At 39.6% G+C, this 21,269-nt stretch overlaps 1 protein-coding gene across 2 annotated transcripts in view; it reads left to right on the top strand.

The window, feature by feature from the left end:
- DST (dystonin) overlaps positions 1-21,269 on the top strand; it is a 503,880-nt gene that overhangs the window by 296,199 nt on the left and 186,412 nt on the right. For both annotated transcript variants that reach the window (XM_077769079.1, XM_077769080.1), the window contains exon 9: positions 5,922-6,088. In XM_077769079.1, the coding sequence (XP_077625205.1) occupies positions 5,922-6,088 (167 nt within the window). The remainder of the gene's footprint in view (positions 1-5,921; positions 6,089-21,269) is intronic.

The raw sequence follows: 21,269 nt of genomic DNA, 5'->3' as shown, positions 1-21,269 counted from the left end.
GCAATAGAGACATTTTAACTCAAATATGTCAATCTCCTCCCATCATACTGTCCTTGAACTTGGAGAATACTAGATTTAGGTTACTTTTATACAGTGCCAAAATAAATTTTCTTGGAGAATGTCAACTGTGTCATTTTTATTGTGTATATAGTAAGCAAAAACCTACAAAAAATGGTTGGGTGACATTTTTATGGATGCATCAGTTTTGTTGGTGGAGTTTGCACATTCAGTGTAGGTAACAAAATCTCTCCTTTTTGTGTGGGACCTTGAAGTATATGATAACCAAGGATATCCTGGTTGCCTGAATGAAATAATTTAAATTCCAAAGGTGCCTGACTCAATCACAAAGATACATGTTCATGGGCATTTACTGTCTATTATGTGCCATACAGTGATAGAGTTAGACACTGTAATACTAAAATGAAAAACACACTGTTACTTTGTATATGTTTGCTCACACCTTAGAGGGAAAGAAGATATATCAACAGATAATAATAACACACAACACGTGCTATTATGGCAGTATGTGTGCACTGCTGTGGAAGCACAGAGGATGGTCGGACATCTGTCACAGACCCTGGAGGTGGAATCAGCTGGGACTTCCTCAGAGAGATGGATGAGTGAAGGGGTTGAGCGGGGTGGTGGCTGGTGAGGGCATTCTGTAAGTAAGCAGTAGCATATATCAATGCATAGTATCCTCTGGAAATGTATTTGTCTTGAAGGAACAAGAAGTGGTTCAGTGTGGCTGGAGCATGAGGTGTTTTTTGGGGTGAGTGTTGAAGGGGAGGGAGGAGAGAAGAGGCTGCCTAGGACCCTGTGACCAATTGAAGGTAGGTACAGATGGAGATAAAGGCATCATGGATGAACTCAGGGTTTTTGATTTTGGAGCAACTAGGTAAATGATGGGGTCATCCTCTGAGCAACAGATATAGAAGGAAGAACAGGATGGAGGAAGAGAAATTCAGCTTTCTCTCCAGTGAGTTTAGAGAGATTGTGAGATAAAGCACAGCGGAGCCAGGTGGATGCAAGTTCAGATTTTACTTCTACCTGTTAGTAGTCTGTGTGCACTTGAGCAAGTCACATAACCACTTTGTGTTTCATTATCATTTGTAAAATGAGATTGTATCTTACGATGATGAGATAATATTTGGGAAGTGCTTCAACACACTGTCTGGCTCATTGAAGTGCTCAATATATGGTTAGTTTTACTATTTTGTCAGAAGTGTTCATTAGGGAGTTGGAATTTATGGGTCTTAGATTCAGGCGTAAGGTTTGGGAGCAGTGTGGGGATCCCAGAGTCATCAGTATGAGGAATGTCAGTTGAAACCATTGTAGAAGGTGAGATTATCCAGGGGGAGTGACAAGAGGCTTGTGCTGAGGACTGAGCCCAGGGAAAAGCACTAAAGGAAGGGTAGCAGAGGAGCCTCTACTGCAGACTGAGAAGGAATGGCCAAGGATGCAGGAGGAAAACCAGAAAGGAGTGACATCAAAGAAGCCAGGGAGGAGAGACTGCCAGTGACAGATGCCTCAGACAGATCAGGATTAGAGAATGGACGGATTGGAAAGCAACCCTTGAGCTCTCGGAAATCATTGGAAGTTAAATGTCAGAGGTGGACTAGTTGTGGTGTAAGACAGTGAGGTCCAAGATGTAGCAATAGGTGTGTGAATGGATGAAGTGGACAGAAGGACTGTGAGGATGTGGCACAGCATGGAGACAGGTACACGACGAGCCAGGTGTCAGATCTTTGGGAGATGCAGGGATTTTTTTTTTTTTTTTAAATTTAAATTGTAGTTAATGTACCAGTGCAGTGCTGGTTTCAGGAGTGGAATTCAGTGATTCACTTACACGCAACATCTAGTGCTCCTCACAAGTGCCCTTCTTAATGCCCATCTCCCATCTAACCCGTCTCCTACCCGCAGGGATCATTTTTAAGGAGAAGAAGATGATGGTGCAAGAGTGAGTGGCCCGTGGTGTAAACAAGGGGTCTTTGTACCTATGGGTCACAGTTTGAAAACTATTGCTTTTGCATCATTGGGGGATTCTAATACGCTTGCCCTGTCTGGTGGTATGTGGGACTTGACCTGGGGAAAGAGGGGCAGACCTAATTCAGTAAAATGGTAGAAACATGAAGGCACTGAAGATGTAGGAGACTTTGTTTACCATGGAATAGATATTTCTGGACAGCTTGAGAGTAGCGCCAAGCTGGGTCAGGAGAGATGAGGCAGGGATGATAAACAGGCTCTGGAAGCTCAGTGACAGGAAGAGCTTGAATTTGGTTGGTAGCCAGCAATGACCTGGATGTGAGGCATGAAGGCTTCAAGTTTCCAAAAGGAACTCTGGTGTAAAGGGTTTTGTTTGCTTTAGGTGCTAGCTGACAGATTGTTGGTGAGGAACTTTAAAGTGGCAAATACTACTAATAAAATTGCTGTGGGAGAAGTTAACATTTGTATGCCAGGCACTGTGCTAAGCATTTGATGTGGCTTTATTTTATGGAATCTTTAGAACCACTCAAAGAGCTAGAAATTCTGTCATCATTTATGTTTTTTAAATGGGGAATACAGATTTTGGAGAGATGATGTGAATGGCTCTGGGTTGTAATCCCATGAACTCATGGAGTTGGAATGTGAACCCAGGCAGCATGAATGGAAATCTCCTCTAGTCTCTGTATTGCCTCCAGGATCTGAAGGGAGGAAGCTCGATTACTTCCTAGATAATAATACCTGATCTTTCACTGATGGAGGATTCAGACTGTTTTGCTGAATGCACAGATTTTAAATCAGGGGTCATCAGTGACAGCTGCAGACATAATTTTTAGGGTTTAATTTATTTTTAATTTTGGTTTTGGTTGCACAGTACCATGAAAAGTTTGACATACTCAGGGAGGTAGCAGTTAATGGTAACAGGACATTTTAAAAAATATCTTGAGTTTCTCTGTAGAAATAATACTCAGGCAATTGGAAATGGCAGGAAAAGCTGAAAATGAGTCAGTGTGTTCGTAGTCCTTGATTATGTTAAAGTTTGGTTCATAATAGTTGAATATACATTTGAAAATCACAGCTTTTTAAATAGTGTCTGCACGTGTAATAGTCTGAAGTGCTGTGTGGGAGTTACAATCTGAAATTCATCCATTGGAAATTTATTTAATTAGACTTACTGTTTTCTCCTAGTTGGTATTTAGACCATTTTTTGACCTCAGAACTCCCCCTTTAATATCCTTCCTGGGGTAAAATGCTGAGCAGCACTTGAACCTATTAAACTTACCTTGTAGTTGAAATTTACTGACTTCCCTTGTGAATAGGTAATTCTGTGGCTGGACTGGCAAGGAACATTCTTGACCAGCAGAAAAAAGCATCCCCCCTGCCCCTTTCCAGCTCTCTCCCTTTTCTTTATTTACTTGTAATTACCACCCACATAGCTCGTAGCTCCCATAGCTCCTGTGTTGTAAGGGTTCCCAGAGGCAGTTGATTTTATAATTTGTAAAAACTAAGAGAAGCCTGTTGTGAGATTTTGCCTGGAGGCACAACTTTCTTGTTTATAGTTTCCTAGATTTGTTTCTCTGAACCCTTGTTTTTGTAGATGTTGATTTGTTTGAGGCAGCAGATTTAAAAATTTTTACTTCTTGGGGCACCTGGGTGGCTGATTACGTTGAACATCCAACTCCTAATTTTGGCTCAGGTTCTCATGGTTCGTGAGTTCAAGGCCAGCATTGGGCTGTGCACTGACAAGTGTGTAGCCTGGTTGGGATTCTCTCTTTCCCTCCCTCTCCACTCATTCGTGCTCTCTCTTTTTCTCAAAATAAATAAGTAAACATTAGAAAAAAACAAACCTTTTTACTTCTCTTTATAGTAGGAGAACTGGGAGAATAATAAAGCCAAGTTTTTGCTTTTCCCTTTGTTGAATAGAGTAGTAATAACCACAACAGTAAAGTTGCTGACATTACACTGTGCTCGTGTTGAATTCTCATGAGACATCATAATAACTATTACCATCGTTATTTTCCAAGTCAGAGGATGTTCTTGAAGCAGTGGAGGAACTTGAACATAAATGGTAGAGATAAGATTTAAACTCCTGAGATGTACTAGAAGGGCTCTCTAGCATACTTTCAGATCAGAGTATCAGTTGGAAGTTGGGTAGAATAATATTGGTGATTTTTCTGCTCTTTTTTCCCCCACATTAAAAAAAAAAGAGATTCTTCCTGTATGTGCTATATAAGATTCTTCTTGTATGTGCTATATAATGTGTTCACGTATGCACATAGTTCTTTTTGTGATGTGGAGATCAGCACTGGTTCTTAGGAAAGATGATTAAATTGAGACCCTGAGCTCATCTTTCTTTCTTTGTTAAAAAAAAAAGTTTAAGAGAGAGAGAGAGAGCATGAGCGTGCACACAAGGGAGGGGCAGAGGAAGAGGAAGAGAATCCCAAGCAGGCTCCATGCTGTCAGCACAGAACTGGACAGAAGCTCAAACTGTGAGATCATGACCTGAGCCAAAACCAAGAGTCAGACACTTAACTGACTGAGCCACCCAGGCGCCCCCTGAGCTCATCTTTCAAATCAGTTGTCAAGGAGCACGTCTCAGGCTGTAGCTGAGAGCGAGCTCCGCGGGGCACGGTGGTCTCTGCTGGATACTGGAGAAAGTGTGTGTGTGGCTCCCGTCATCATGTCCAGGTGGTGGTGTTAGGGGCCACCAGGCCTGGCGTGGGCTTTCGCTGCTGTAGCCTGCGCCACGTCCCTGGTTGGCCTGGCCTCCGCTCTTGTGGCAGCTGGGAAGAATAAAGGCCTTCCTGTCTGAGCCTAGTGCTGCTGCACGTCAAAGGCTTTCTTCAGTCTGGGCTTGTAAAATTTTCTACTTTCAGTTGCTCGACTCTGGCTCTTCTGACCTCTGACTTCGGTGTTGTATTTACAGTCTCTGGGTAAGACTTGAGACTGACAGGAGTCTTGAACATGATCTTCTCCCTCCTACCTCCTCATTTTATAGATGAGGAAGTTGACTCACAGACATGAAATGTGTTATTCAAAGCTGTGGGAGTAGTGGCCAGGACTAGAAGCCAACCTCATGACTTTAGCGATTTTTTTTCCTGTTACAAAATGACTTGTGCCTCCCTATATATTGCTTCCAATTCTTTATTTACTCATCCTGATCCTGGCTTCCTGTCTGTCTTCTTAATCTCTTGGCTTTGCATCTTTGCACTGATGGAGGGAACAGTTGTTTGTTGGTGTTAATCCCAGCTTTGGAATCACTGTGTGACCCCTGGTAAAGTCACTTTGTGCCTTAATATCATCAGCAGATTAAGTAGGACCGTTATTAGACAGGTTCTTAAGAAAATGTAAATCTTGTGAACTGCTGACCTGCTTTATTTAGTGGAAGAGACTTTTAGAAAATTTAATGAAACTGAACAAAGTATAGGGGAAAATCAGTTAGAAGATCCTGTTGAGTAAGCAGAGCAAGAATTTAGGAGAAAATTAAAGAGACTTTAGGTCTAATTGTTATGTAATGTAGTTAATTGGGGAGCGTGCTAGTTTCCTTCTTTGTTCTTTACACAGAATACCTGGATAAAATCCTGCTCTGCAGTGGTAATATAGATTAATTTGTAGGTTTTACTTTGGATCCATTTGAACTTGGCAAAACCTTTGGTTGGATTCTTTTACAGATATGATTAGTAAAGAAGAATGTAGAATTTTCAACACTGTGATGTTTTGGCATAATACAAAAATTAGATGCTTAGGTTAAATCCTCCTTTTCTGTGACCCTCTTTGAAACTCAGTTTCCCTGTATGTAAAATGGGAAAAATATATGTAGCTTTCCAGTGAGAGTTATGAGGACTAAGTAAAATAAGAGTTATGAAGTGCTTGGCACATAGTAGGTTCTCAGTCTGAGCTGGCTTTCTTCCTAATATTTTAGCACTTTCTGTTGTGTTTAGATATCTGATATCCACGTTACTGGGGAGTCAGAGGACATGTCTGCGAAGGAGAGATTGCTCCTGTGGACGCAGCAGGCGACAGAGGGTTATGCTGGAATACGGTGTGAAAACTTCACTACCTGCTGGAGAGATGGAAAACTATTTAATGCCATCATTCATAAATACAGGTATGGAATTTGTGGGGTCTTTTTCCTTAGACAAATATGAGAAGTGTTTCTTCCATTTCCAGATTTTAAAATAACCTTTTATTATTAGAGAAGCAGTACACGTGCATGGTGGAAAGTTAGGAAATACAGACCAAATACAAGTAGAAACGTCACATTCCTACCACTAAGAGATCATCACTCTAAGCTTGGTGCAGACACAGACACACATAGCTATAAAATATCTTTGGATTTTGTTGGTAGCATTGTAGTCAGTAACCGCTGAATTATAGAATCTTCAAGTGGATGAGCGTGATTGTACATACAGAGAACTGATGAGTTGTAGGTTAAGGTTTTAGTTCAGACTTAGAGCTCACACATGTCCAAATTACAGTCTCCTACGCTCGTTACTCTCATGATTAGCTGGGTTCAAAAGTGACCAACTTTGGGGTCATAAACAGTTTTCTGGTGAGAATTGTTAACAACTAAATCCCAGTTAACACTGACATAGCACTTACTATAAAGTGCCAGATACTATCCTAAGCTGTTTTTACATATATTGATTTATTTAGTTCTTACAGCAACCCTGTAAGAATAGTATCATCCCCAGTTAACAGATGAAAACTGAGGCACTGAGTAAATACTTGCTTGCAGTCACACAGAGTAAGAGGCAGCTTTGAGATTCAGACCCCAGTGCCTCTGGCTTTTGATTCCATGCTTGTATTGTCTTCTGTGGAGCTAGATCCCCAGAAAATATTTACTGAAAACCATGTTATTTCCTGATCTCAGTTACTTTTCTTAGTTTTGAAAAAATTATATCATGTTGTTGAAGAACTGTCTTCTTAAATGAAGTAAGCTTAAGCTATAACTCATTAGACTAACAAGTTTCTTTGATAAAAATAATAATAATCATAGATAGAATAGTTAATATTTTGATAACTTTCTACATATGGGACATTCTGTTCATTGCTTTCCCTATGTTATCCCATTCGGATCTCCCAACAATCCCACAAACCCGGAGCTGTTATTATCCCACTTTTACAGATGAGGAACCTTGGGTTTGCTAAGGTCACACTGCTAATCCATCATATAGCTAAGATTTTAATCTCTGTCTGCTTGATTTAAAATCCCTTCTCCCCGTCTGTCTTCTTTCTCTTTCCTGTTTTTCTTTTCACTACCCTGAGGACCTTTTTCTCTTTCCCTCTTTTTTAAAAAGGGGAGAGACCTTTTTCTCTTTCCCTCTTTTTTATTTTGGAAATTGTAACATCAATAAAACTATAATGAATCTCCCACGAACCCACATACAGAGCCACTTTATAACACTGTACAAGTCTGCCTTCTTAATGGAATGACATTTCAGTAGAGGTAGGTATAATTGCCTGATTAATAAGAAAAATCAGAATCAACTCGCCTACACTTGTTGAAAATAAAATACCAGATCTCCTTGAGTAACACAGTGCCAAGAGGGTTTAGTGGATACAGACGTTTCAGTCATCACACTGCACTTCTTATGTGACTTAACCCATGAGGCCATCAGAAGACTGCATAATTGGACACATTTTATATCTGGGATGATAAGATCTTGGCTCTTAACTAAAAAATATTTGTATTGTTATGCCTGAAGGATTTATGTCATGATGCACCTTTGAGTGTGTTCTCTTGTCTCTTTGAAGTGTTTTAAGTAGAGGCAAAGCATTTAAAAGTCAGCTATTATTCTAAAATACTGACTTTAAAAACAATGGTCTCCAGGGGCGCCTGGGTGGCTCAGTCCATTAAGCATACGACTTTGGCTCAGGCCTTGATCTCACAGTTCCTGGATTCGAGCCCAGCATCGGGCTCTGTGCTGACAGCCAGCTCAGAGCCTGGAGCCTGTTTCAGATTCTGAATCTCCCTCTCTTTCTGACCCTCCCTTGCTCATGCTGTCTCTCTCTCTCTCAGAAACAAATCAAACATTTAAAAAAAATTTTTTTTAAATAATAAAAAATAAAAACAGTGGTCTCCAGACATTGCCTCTTCAATACTTGTGAAAGAGTTTAAGTATGAATTAGTATATACATGCTGTGCATTTTTCTCCTATGTATGTGTCAGAAATGCTGAAATTTCCTAGGGAAGTTTAATATTATAGAGCTCTGAGTACTTTAGGAGAGAATTTTAATCATGTGAATATTATTTGTTTTGAACTTCAAAAAAAATTTTTTTTAATGTTTTATTTATTTGTGAGAGAGAGAGACAGTGTGAACAGGGGAGGGTAAGAGAAAGAGGGAGATACAGAATCTGAAACAGGCTCCAGGCTCTGAGCTAGCTGTCCCCACAGAGCCCGATGTGGGGCTTAAACCCATGAACCATGAGATCATGACCTAAGCGGAAGTCGGACGCTTAACTGACTGAGCCACCCAGGTGTCCCTTATTTGCTGTGAACTTTTAATTTGGCAGAGTGATCATTTTAGAAAATTGTTTAGCTTTACTGGAGCACCTGACTGGCTCACTCAGTGGAGCATGTGACTTTTGATCTTGGGGTTGTGAGTTCAAGCCTCACGTTGGGTATAGAGACTACTTAAAATCTTTTAAAAAATGAGGGGCATCTGGATGGCTCATTTGGTTAAGCATCTGATTCCTGATTTGGGCTCAGGTCATGATCTCATGGTTCATGGGATTGGCCCCATATCCGGCTCCACCCTGGTGGTTTGGGGCCTGCTTGAGATTCTCTCCCTCTCCCTCCCTCCCTCCCTCCCTCCCTTCCTCTTTCTTCCCCTCCCCTGCTCTCACACATGTATACGTGCATCTCCCTCTCAAAATAAATAAACTTAAAAAAAATTTTTTCATTTTAACTTTGAACTTTGATTTCCTATTTGGCTTTATTTTCCCTTGTTAGAATTCATGGTAAAAATACCGAGTATCAGGGTTAAGTACTCACAAGATTTCTTTGTTGCTTAAGTTCATCATCATGTGTCTTATAAAATACTACTGTGGCCTTTTTCACTGGAAGAAACTTTTCATCTGTAGAACTATAGTTTTAGCTTAAAAGTCCTTGGGCTTTTCCTTTTACTTAAAAAGTAATTGAGTACTTCTCTCCTAGCATGTGTAAGAATTAAAAGTATGGAGTTGAACTACACATAGTTTTCACTGTTGAATGCCTTGAAATAATCTAAAGGGAAAAGAGAAAGTTATAAATAGTTGAAAAATCACTATAAGCAGATTTTTGGATATCGGGCAGCAATAGTCACATTAGAGAGTAGTGTCTAATTTATAGTTGTCTTTATTTGATTATTATTCCCCTAAATTTTATGATGTTTTTGGACTTGCTGTGGAAACATATCCACTTAATTGGGTTTGAGAGGTCTATTTCTAGATAAAAAGCATTTATTTTTAATATGTGAATTTCGTTTGACTTAGGTAATAAAAATGATCTGAGGTGGTACATGGGTTTGGTTTCTACTAAATACCAAGTCTAACTGTGCGTAGTACTCAGTTGAAAAGGACCTTAAGAGGCAGTGAGGGCTTAGCAGGAAAGAACCTTTGAGATTCCTGGAGTGGACGGAAGGAGGGATGTGGTGCTGCTCACACAGCAAGTTTGCATGCCCTAGAGAGAATATAAAAGATTTCTCTGTAGATTGCAAGGAAAATGGATGCTATTTGTCATTTCAACTATTTTTTAAGGTTTTATTTATTTATTTTTGAGAGAGCTAGTATGAGTGGGTGAGGGGCAGAGAGACACACAGAGAGAGATAATCTCAAGCAGGCTTCACACGTGGGGCTCAATCTCATGCACCATGAGATCATGACCTGAGCCAAAATTAAGAGTCGGACGCTTAACTGACTGAGCCACCCATGCGCTCCCTATGCTCCCTATTTGTCACTTAAAAGTAAACCAGTATTATTTGTAATAAATAATCTGGTCAGATTTTTGTGTACATACCTCCTGAAGATTTAGAAATATTGATCTGAAATGGGGACAGAATAATAGCATCCTTCAGATTTTGTAGTGCTGTCAACTGTCAAAACGTAATCAAGTACATTACTTTGGATTGTCTAGTATATTTTTATTAGTGCTCCCATGGAGAATATGACTTTTGAAGTGTAGAAAATGTTTGTTAATTCTGGATCAGTACTTGACTAACATGAAATAAAAATAAAGAGAAACTTTTATAGTTAAAGTAATTTATACATGTTACACAATAAAAAAAACCATCCCTGAAATTAAAAAGAAAGTAACTATCACATAGAAGCCACCCAAGAAATATGTGTGCACTGTTGACCATGTATCAATTTCTGTGTTAGCTATTTATCTATATGGTAGCTTTAAAAATGGTCACAGGGGGCGCCTGAGTGGCTCAGTCAGTTAAGCGTGTGACTTCAGCTCAAGTCATGATCTCATGGTTTGTGGGTTCGATCCCTGTGTCGGGCTCTGTGCTGACAGCTAGCTCAGAGCCTGGAACCTGCTTTGGATTCTTTGTCTCCCTCTCTTCTCTGACCCTCCCCTGCTCATGCTGCCTCTCTCTCTCTCTCTCTCTCTCTCTCAGAAATAAATAAAACATTAAAAAAATTTTTTTTAAATGGTCACAGTTCTGTGAAATAGATGACACTATTTCCATTTTTTTCTTTGTCTTAAATGATCAAATTATTAAATTACTGAAGAAACTGGGGCTTAAAAGGGAAACTAATGTACTCAGCATGACATACCTTATAAATAATGGAGGTGACAGCTCAGGAGTCTTCAGTCCTCATATGCTTCTGTGTAACTACTTGTCCTAATACTCTGCAGACAAACTAGATATAAAGAAATGAAACTGTTGACCTGAGCAGCTGTGCTAGGGAACTGTTGAAAACTAATGATATTCAGCAAAGATACATGAGAATTCTTGATAAGTTTAATAAATGACTACATGAATAGTATATATATAAATCCCAACTAAGGTCTTTGTCCCTTAAAAGAAATTAGTGAGGGACAACATCAGTTGCAGAACTTAGAATTACCCATCCATGAAAATAGTATTAGCCCAACCCATTATGTAGTGAGGAAAATTGTAGCTAATAAGAGAACATTAAAACACTTAGCATAAGTGAGAGCAAAACCACAAATGAACTGTTCTGTAGTTTGGGATATGTCATATTATCCCCAAGAAGGTGAAGAGCCTGGATTATGCAATGGGTAATAAGAATGAATAAGTAATATGATTTAGTGGAATAGATCCCAAAGGATAGCTCTATAGGTTCTATTTAAATAGGTCAGTGATTCAGATGGTAACTATGCTTATTGCTTATCATTGTGAGCATAGTATAACATATAGAATTGTGGAATCACTATGTTGTATGCCTGAAACTAATATAACATTGTATGTCAACTATCCATCAATTAAAAATAAAATAAATTATAAGTTAATGGTACATACATTATGGTTTTCTATTTTAGGAAATTCTGTTCCTAATTCCTTCTAGGAACGTCTGTTATGTTCAGTTTTCAATGGAAAGAATTCAAATAATAAAACTACCATCTATCTTTACTCGTTTGGCTTGTTTTGTTTGTATAGTGTAAATTTTCTTGAAAGCATATCAAAATCTTTTCACTGAAAACCACAACTGGTAAGAGATCTTAGGTAAATAAGCCTCACTATTGCCCCTAACCTTGGTTTTCATTCAAAAGAATAACAAGGAAGACTGGATTTGATGGACTTAGTTCAAAAGGATGTCACAAAAGCATTTGGTGAGTAAGTAGCTTAATAGCAAGAGAAGTAGAATTAACCGACAATCAGCAGCCACTGGGATTCTAAACTCCAGTAGACTCATCACTCCTGTAGAGTGTGGATACAAAGGACTAAAATTCCCATCAGTAGCACACATTATTCATAGTAGGTGTTACAAACAGACCGTTCAGCTGATTTTTCTGTGCTCTTATTTAAGAGTGTGCCCAGGGGTGCCTGGGTGGCTCAGTTGGTTGGGCAGCCACCTTAGGCTCAGGTCATGATCTCATGGTTCATGGGTTCGAGCCCCGTGTTGGGCTCTGTGCTGACAGCTAGCTCAGAGCCTGGAGCCTGTTTCAGGTTCTGTAGCTCCCTCTCTCTCTGACCCTCCCCTTCTCATGCTGTCTCTCTCAGAAATAAATAAAAAGTTAAAGAAAAAAAAAAAAAGAGTGTGCCCAATTATCACAGTAAAATTGATTTTTTTCTTCTTGAGAAAAATAAAGCTCTGACTTCTAGCTTGAAATTCAACCCCTGACTTGTCCTACTTTATCAGTCACTGCAGGCAGATAACTGCCCTAGAACATTGATGAAAGCCAAGTTCCCAAACAGCAGCACTCACTGTGAAAATATGTCTGCCTGAGCAGGCACGGACATGAATGTGCGCCCACAGGCTAGAAAGAACAGAGCAACATGTGTGGTAGAGCCAGGTGAAAACCCAAGGTGGTAGGATGGAAAGGTACGGATATGTTAAGTAGGGGGGTGCTGTGCTTTGCAGAGAGATTATTTCTACTTACTCGTCTGTTTGTCCTAGTCTTGTTTTTTAATTTATGCCCTTCACTCATTTGAATTTCCTTTTGAGGCCCCTGGCATTCTTTTCACAAGCATGTTTTACAAACATTACCCAAATAGGACTCAAATACTTTCTTAGGATAGTTTGTATTCAGGAGCATGCCATTTAAATATTTTCTAATAGGTAGCCCGAAGCTTTCCACTTGTCTGAGTGTGCAGTTGGATAGCAATGATTTTGTTTATTGTTTGCATTTTGAATTAGAACTTAATTGGGACCATCATATTTCATTACATTAAGTGTTTAAAGATGCTGTAATTGGGAAGATTAGACTGTAAGGCTGTGGTCAGAATCATCTTGTTTAATAGTCTGACCTGGAGGCTTGTGATTCAGCCACATGCTTGGATTCAGTCACACCTTACAAGCTAAACTGGATTGGACTGGTTTAATACTGGGAGGAGGCCCTTTTGGGTTTGAAATGTTCCCATAGGATATTGGATTAGTGTTGAGGTGATTTTTTTTTTTCCTTCAGAGCCAGGCCTGTCCTTAGGCTGCAGAACCCAGAAATCTGAGGGTGTGTATGTGTGTGTGCATACGCACAAGTATGGGCTCTGGTGTGTGTGTGGCCATAGGCTAGGCAGAGAAACAGAGTCCTAAAGGGTATAATTATTGGAAAAGTCACAAGTATTTCAGTTGTGAGGCAAAATCAAATTGCTTATTTACCTTACCAAATAAACTCAACACAGTTGATTCTGAGAGCTCACTGTGAAAGTCTGGTAAATTTTAGAGCAGGTTTTCCTATAGATATTTCCTGCCACAACCCTACTTTTACTTGCATCTGTGACTTTTATATAAAAAAATAGCAACTAGCAGGAAATGTAATACATTAACATAGTAAAATATTCAAATAGAATAAAAGTGTATGCATAGAAATGTTCTGGGCATATACAAACACCTGTTTTTGAGGGGGGAGAGAGGAGGGTCAGCTTTGTTGAGGTATAATTTACATCAGCACCTAATCTTGAACATTATTATAATCTTTTCTAAAGCACAGTTAAGAAAATGGCAAATATGTTATTTCACATTTTTCTTTCTCCTTAATTTATTTTGGATGTCTTTCCATATCAGCAGAAGCGGGTTTATCTTATCCTTTTAAAATGCTGCACAGTGTTCTGATGTATGGATGTATCATAATTTATTTAATAGTATTGTATTGATGGACTTCACATTTTTCACTATTAAAAAGTGTTGTATTGGACTTTGTATGTATCTTTGTGCAGATGTGTGAATGTGTTTGACAAGTTCCAAGAAGTAGACTTTCTAGGTCGAAGGGTAATACATTTAAAATGGTAAGACCAGGGGCGCCTGGGTGGCTTAGTCGGTTAAGCATCCGACTTTCGCTTAGGTCATGATCTCACGGTTCGTGGGTTTGAGCCCCGTGTCGGGCTCTGTGCTGACTGCCAGCTCAGAGCCTGGAGCCTATTTCAGAGTCTGAGCCTCCCTCTCTCTCTGACCCTCCCCCGCTCATGCTCTCTCTCTCTCTCCTAGAAATAAATAAAAATATTTAAAAAAAATAAAAAATAAAATGGTAAGACCAATACCTGAGTTGTCTGCCAGAAGAGTTGCATTTAAGAAAAGAGATGCCTTAAGAAGTATTCTATTATTTGTTAATTGGCATCCTAGCAGATCTAAACTACATTCATTTTTTTCTATGCTTTTTTTAAAGTTTGTTTATTCACTTTGAGAGACAGCACGAGCGTGCAAGTGTGCACAAGTGGGGATGGGACAGAGAGAGAAGGACAGAGAGAATCCCGGCAGCATAGAGCCTGACACAGGGCTAGAACTCATGAACCATGAGATCATGACCTGAGCCAAAATCAAGAGTCAGAGACTCTGCCGACTGAGCCAGCCAGGTGCCCCCTATTCTTTTTTAATTTTCCCTTTTATTCATAGGTGTTTTTTTTTTCAGCTTTTAAGTTATGTGCCAGAGCTGAAATTGAAGGCTTATATTTCCCTCTGGTGTGCAAGCTATTAGTCTAAACATGTATGTGTTAAGAGTTTAGGGGAAAGAAGACCAAATAAGTTGGGAAGTTTCAGAGCTATGTGATCATTTAAGAAGTTAGCATGCCAGCAGTGGTGGCTGATTTGAGGTAACATATGAGAGATTGTGTGCTACAATGCCAGAGATGTAGGAAGTATGTAATAAATGTCAGATTCCTTCCCTTCCTGCTACCCACCCACTAATAATAGGGCATGTGACCGTAAAGTGCAAGAGAAGCTGGGCTTTGCTGAAATACTCCCCTTACTTTGAAACCTGACCTATGCTTCCTTTATCCTGGCTCCCTTCGGCATTCTCTTTCCTTTCTCTAACGCTAAGATTTCTCTTACGTTGCAAGAGTAGCTGACATATCTTCTATCCATCTATTTTTCTTTGATAGGTCGATCTGTTTTGTTGCAGTACGTCTTTTTTTTTTTTTTTACTCATTTGCAGATTCATATTCCTATGTTATTTTGTGATATGAAGTGGTTTAATATTTTCTATCAGAGTAAAAATTAAGTTTACTTATCCCCCTTTTGGGGGCATTTTTATCCCCTAGTAAGGTTTACTTAAGTTCATTTAAATATAGGTATTGAAGGAATTACTTTTCTATCAAAATCAATACTATTCTCAGGATTTGTTAAAGTGTATGAAGCTGCTATGGGGTTAATTGTTCTTTGTGAATTAAGACTTGTAACTCCTTAGGTATCTTTTAATTCCCAATGGTAGATTCCAGTATTAAAGTACTAACAAAGCCTGCTGTAAATCATAGTGTTTTTCATTCCCTGCTTTCTGTCTTGTTGCTAGAAAGTAATTTTGTAGAAAAAAATAGGAAGAAAATTTGAAATAAATTGAGGCATCTAGTTCTGTCAAAAGGGAAAATTACCTTCATGGCTTTGTTTCTTTCTACAATACATGCCCAAATATGAGCATAAAGGAATATCTACACCCACTTACGAAACTGTGGGTGGGTCTCTTGCATGTTCATATTTATTTGCAGGGGAGAGGCAAAGAACATATTACAGGTCTTTTTTTTTTTTTTTCTACTGAGGGGCGGGGGTTGAGGTGAGATACTTTTTGCACCAATAAGAACAGTAAGAACGTGCTTAGCCTGAACGTGATTTAATCCAAACAGTCATCTACGGGAATTTGTTATGGTAACTGCTGAACTGCCATTGGATAAGTGAGGCATATTGAATGCATATTGTCACTGTGTGATCTATCGAAGAACAGATGTTGAGTGACACATGTGGCTTCATGCATCTGTGTGTGAGTAGGTGCATCGAGTGGGTGTGTCATGCTCTAGAGTACAGACATTGTTTTAAGACCGATTCCTAGGTAAATGGACCTTTTTTTGTTTTGTTTTTTTCATTTCCACATAATCCCTTTCAGTTCTTTGCATGCTGTGAGTACATACTAGTTTTCCAGCAAAGCCTGAGCCTGTACGTGCTCAGCTATCTGCTTTGTCTGTGCATGTACTCAATCAGTGAAGCGCAGCAGCTAAAGTCATACTACAGATGATCGGTTTCAGTGTGACTTCATGGTTACCAGCTTCAACTGGTTCTAATCAGCAGTCTTTTCCTATCTGTGTTAATTCACCCTTCTGTCCCTCATACTGCCTTTTCCTCCTTACTGTCAGCTGATGATCCGCAGTCTTGCTCTTAGAGAATATTGACACCAGCAAGTGAAACGTCTTTCTCTTTGCTACCAAAGATACAGACCTACCTTTGTTTGCATCCATCCTAGCCTGTCTTTGCTCCTATTTGACAGAGGAATTCCTCTCTCTACTTCTCCAAGGCCTATAACCCTCCTCCTGTGCTCTGGATCCCATCTCTGCCATTGCCTCAGAAACCTTCTTTCTCATTACACTAAACTTTTCTCTCTCAACAGATGTTTCTCCTTGAATTTTAAGCATGCCAAAGTCTCTGCTAATAAGACAGTAAAAAAATTTCTCTCTTCACTTCATGCTTTTTTCCCACCTACTGCCTTACATCATTCCTTTCTTAAAGTCCAGACTTATCAAAAGAGTTATCTGTACCCTCCATTTTCATTTCTTCTCTCCATATTTATTCCTCACCTCCCTCTTTACTGGCCTCTGGCACCATAATCCACCAAAACTTTTCTAGGGTCGTCAATGACTTCCATGTGGCTAAATCCAGTGGATGATTTTCAGGCCTCGTTTCTCTTCTTTGTATTTGCCTTTTNTGAAAGTCGGACGCTTAACCGACTAAGCCACCCAGGCGCCCCCTTTTCTTCTTGAAATACTACTCTTTTTTCTTTGGCGTTTATGGCTCCACACTGCCCTGGTTTGCCTCCTGTTTCTTGGGCCCTTCCTGCTCAGTTCCATTTCTAGACTCAGCCACAAGGCCAGTATATGTTGGAGTTTTTCGGGGTTGCCTGTTGACTGTCTTTTATCTTTCTGTTGACTCCCATCCATGCCTACACCCCTGAGTTCTGTGGATCTGACCTTTGACATATCTCCTGCCCTGTCCGCTTCTCTCCACTGCTGCCACATTCTTTTGTAGTCACTATGGTTCCCTACCTGGCTTCTGTGGGAATACTTCCACCCCTTGAGATTTCTTTTGCATCTAACTTCAGATCTGATCATTTAGTCCCATCATCCTCCTTAATGCATTTCACTGCATTAGTTCTTAGAAAAATATGCAAAATCCTTTAAGAAGTTCATGAGATTTGGGGCTCCTGGGTGGTTCGGTCAATTAAGCATCAGACTTCAGCTCAGGTCCTGATCTCATGGTTCATGAGCTGGAGCCCTGCGTTGGGCTCTGTGCTGACAGCTCAGAGCCTGCTCTGGATCTTCTGTCTCCCCCTCTCTCTGCCCCTTCCCCTGTGCACGTACTCTCGCACGCACTCTCTCTCTCTCAAAAATAAACATTAGGAAAAAAAAGAGATTCTGCATCATCTGGGCCCCTGCATCCATCCAGGCATCTCTCACCATGTGTCTGTCTGCTGTTGGCTCCCCTCACAGGCAGTGGTCTCCTTGTTCTCACATGTCCTCCAGGCCTAAACACGTGCAGGCTTTTCCCCCTCTCCCTTGGTGCTCAGGGTGCTCTTTCCAACCAGGCTTTCTCCTGGTTTACTCCTGAACTTCCTTTGGAGCTCTGAGCTCTCCCTATGCACAGTGCCTATATTCTTAGTGCCTCACTGCCTAGCACATTGTAGCTGTTTATTAAATATTAAGTGAATGAATGAACTTGCTAGTTTGTTGACTGGAAAGAATTATTTAGCATTAACGTTACCAAAGTGCCATTTTAGGCCTTCTCTGACATTTTCATTACATTGGTCATATGCCAGTGGGTGCTTTTTAATAACCTGTATATATTGCAGTTTATACTTAGTTTCAAAGGTACTTTCAAATGAATCTTCTCTTGAGACGTTGGGCAAATCAATTGACTTCTTCAGACCTTATGGCTGTAGCAGCTCCAAATGTCTTTCTTCCACCCCCACACACATCTCAAGACACTCCCTGAAATTCTAGATGATTCTTGTCATTCCTGATTTTCTCTAATTCTTGATTTTCATTTTTTGTAGGAGAGATGAGAAACCCGAGACACGGGTTTCTAGATGCATGTTCACAGTGAGAGAACAAGTTAGGACTAAATCACAGGACACCTGAGTCACATCCCCGTCACTTCTTTCTATCTCAGTAGAGCCTTTTTGTTCAAATATGTAAAAATGGTCCTTTAAGAATTTTTTAAAGTTTGAAAAACTGTGGTGAAATATACATAACATTTACCATTTGGTATGTTAACAGATTGTTGTTAAACCAGCACCACCATCCATCTGCAGAACTCTTCTCCCACCCCTTAAACACTGGCAGTAACCATTCTACTTTCTGTTTTTTGTGTGTGTGAGAAAGAAAATTGTTGCTCAGTGTCCTTTCAGATGATCAGATATATCATCTCACAAAGCTTATTTAAGTGGTTTTGACTTCGATGAAACAGTCTGTCACCAAATGCTGTCTTCTCCAGCTTCATCATTTTACAGTATATTCCAGAGTTGGGCTAATATGAAATGTGATTCCACCCCAGTCCCCCAGTCCTAAACATACTCTTTTCCCCTTGTTTATTTAAACAATAAAAATCAACACTGGAAGAGAGGGAAAAGGTTTGCTGTCTCCTACCAAGAGTCTAAGGCAGCAGGCATGTTTGTGTTTGTGTCTGCATTGTGTTTATCTTGTTTCGTAGTTATCTGATAGTATTGTGGATTTTTTTTTGCCAATGCAGAATATGGGTGATTTTGAAAGAAAATGAAAAATATATTAGAGGCAAGAAGAATTTTAAGATGATTTAGTTCCCAAACTTGCCTGATAAGAATCACCTGGGAGAAGGGGAGAACCTTGTTAAAATACAGATGACCAGGCTTTTCTCTATATTCTGTCAGTCTGGAGTAGGGCCCTAACACCATTCCAAGTGTGGAAAATATTGTTATAGGTATATACTGATGAGTGCTGTCTGGGTGACAATCTGGAATTACATCTTATTTCATATAATTTATTTTTTTGAATATGCCAGTACACACACTGACACACTCTTCTTGTGTTTCTTTTTTTTTTTTTAATTTTTTTTAATGTTTTATTTATTTCTATGAGAGAGAGAGAGAGAGAGAGACAGCGTGAGCAGGGGAGGGTCAGAGAGAGAGGGAGTCACAGACTGAAACAGGCTCCAGGCTCTGAGCTGGCAGTCAGCACAGAGCCCGACGCGGGGCTCGAACCCATGAACCGCGAGATCATGACCTAAGCGAAAGTTGGACGCTTAACCGACTAAGCCACCCAGGCGCCCCTCTTCTTGTGTTTCTTGTATTACCATCATCATTATCACTTTCCTCTCCAGGAGAAGCATAAATTCTTCTGTACTTTCTTTATCTTGATTTTTCAGCTTCATATTGGATGTTGTGATTTAATTAGTTTTCAGTTGATAATGCCAGCACAGTGCAGCAAATTGCTCAGGCTTTGGCATGCTTGGGTTCACATCCTGACTGCATTGTCCCCTTGGGTTTTCAAGTTACTCAGTCTCTTTAAGCTTAAGTTTTTTCATTTGTAAACTCAGGATGATAATTATACTTTTTGAAACTTTGTAATTTATCCCTTGCTTGTTGCTTTCACTGTATACCTGTTTTCCAGATTGTTTTTAGCAGAGAAAGCCTTTAGGAAACCTCAAAAAGATGTGTGTTTGTTTCCATTATTCCATTATGTCCTGTTCCATGTGGCTTTTGATAAGGGTTTGAAATACTGATTGGAAGCTATGGACGGTAGCTTTTTCTGTAAAAATTAACAAAAAGAAAAGGAACAAACCTAGGATGGAGAATATCTTCAGGAATTTGAACGAGGTACCAAACGGTACCTTCCAGTCTTCAAAGCTTACTCACTTCTTTATAATTTATTCATTTTTCAAACATTCATGTGCCGAGCATCATGCTAGATATTGACGATACAAACTTGGCTAAAACACAGGCCCTGCCTTCAGGAAGCCTGCTGTCCGTTGTGAGAGACAGACAGGTGCAGAGTTAGAACGAATTGTGGCACATACACACATGTGGATAGTAGACAGCATCCAGGAACATAGAAAAACATCCTGTAAGAAAGAAAGACTTCCAGGAAGAATCCAAGTTGATCAGGTCGTGTCATGTAGGGGGTGGAGTATGCAGTGGACAGTTTTTGAGCAAAAGAAAGAGAAAACCCAATGTGTTTTTATTTTGGGAAATGGACTATGCTCGTCTCTTTCTGTCGTGATTCCTAAAAGGGAACATTTCTTAAGAGGGTTCAGATCCTGGGTAGCCAAAACTTGCATCTGTACCCACACAATAAATACTGATTGAATGCCGAGTGAGAACCAGCACAACCCAATAAACCCTATGAATTTAAGTAAATCTTGCATACTTTGAAAAAGCATCCTGATTTGGATTCTGACCTACTAATATTAGATAGACTTGGATTCTTGACTCCTAATACTAAATGGCCTTTCAGCCGTTATCACCTTTTTGGTTTGGAATTTGTTAACCTTGTGGCTGCAGAAATGCTCTCTTCTCTTAACTAACTTTTATCACTGTTCCTTCAAGGATGTTCCAATGGCCATTTCTAAGTCTGAGTATTCTGACTTGGTTTCATGTTCCTTGTAGTTGAGCATTTCAGTGTTTGGCATGATGTAATATGGAAGTTTTAGGTAGTTTCTTGTGCTAATTTCACCCATTTGTAGCACTGCAAAAGTCAAATTTTCTCTCAGAATCCTATCTCATTCTCATGTGAGCTAATATATTAATAAAGTATATGAGGACCAGAAAGTTACTTTGGGGTGTCTGTACCAAAAAATATCTTAATATAGTTATAATGTTCTGTTAGTTTGGCTATCTGTTAATGTGGGTGATAATGTATATAAAATATATGTCTGTCTATATATGTGAGTGTGTGTGTGTGTGTGTGTGTGTAAATGCCCATATACATATACATGTGTAAATGCCCATACTTGTGTGTGTGTGTGTGTGTGTGTGTGTGTGTGTGTGTATGTAGCCTATTGTATATCTTTTTTGCCTAGAGAGAATGCTCTTTTAACATGGATGTTGTATAAAAGATAAACATTACTTTCATCCAAAATTATTTTCTATTAGGACAATAGCCACTTTGATACCTTTTGGTCCTATATTTTTTAAACAAACTAAGGGCACTAAACATGCATATAAGTGGTTTGC

This window comes from Crocuta crocuta, unplaced genomic scaffold (assembly GCF_008692635.1).
Source record: "Crocuta crocuta isolate KB4526 unplaced genomic scaffold, BGI_CrCroc_1.0 scaffold205, whole genome shotgun sequence".
NCBI classification, from domain to species: domain Eukaryota; kingdom Metazoa; phylum Chordata; class Mammalia; order Carnivora; family Hyaenidae; genus Crocuta; species Crocuta crocuta.
The sequence above is the reverse complement of the archived record's forward strand: the minus strand, read 5'-3'. Positions and strand labels throughout refer to the sequence as shown.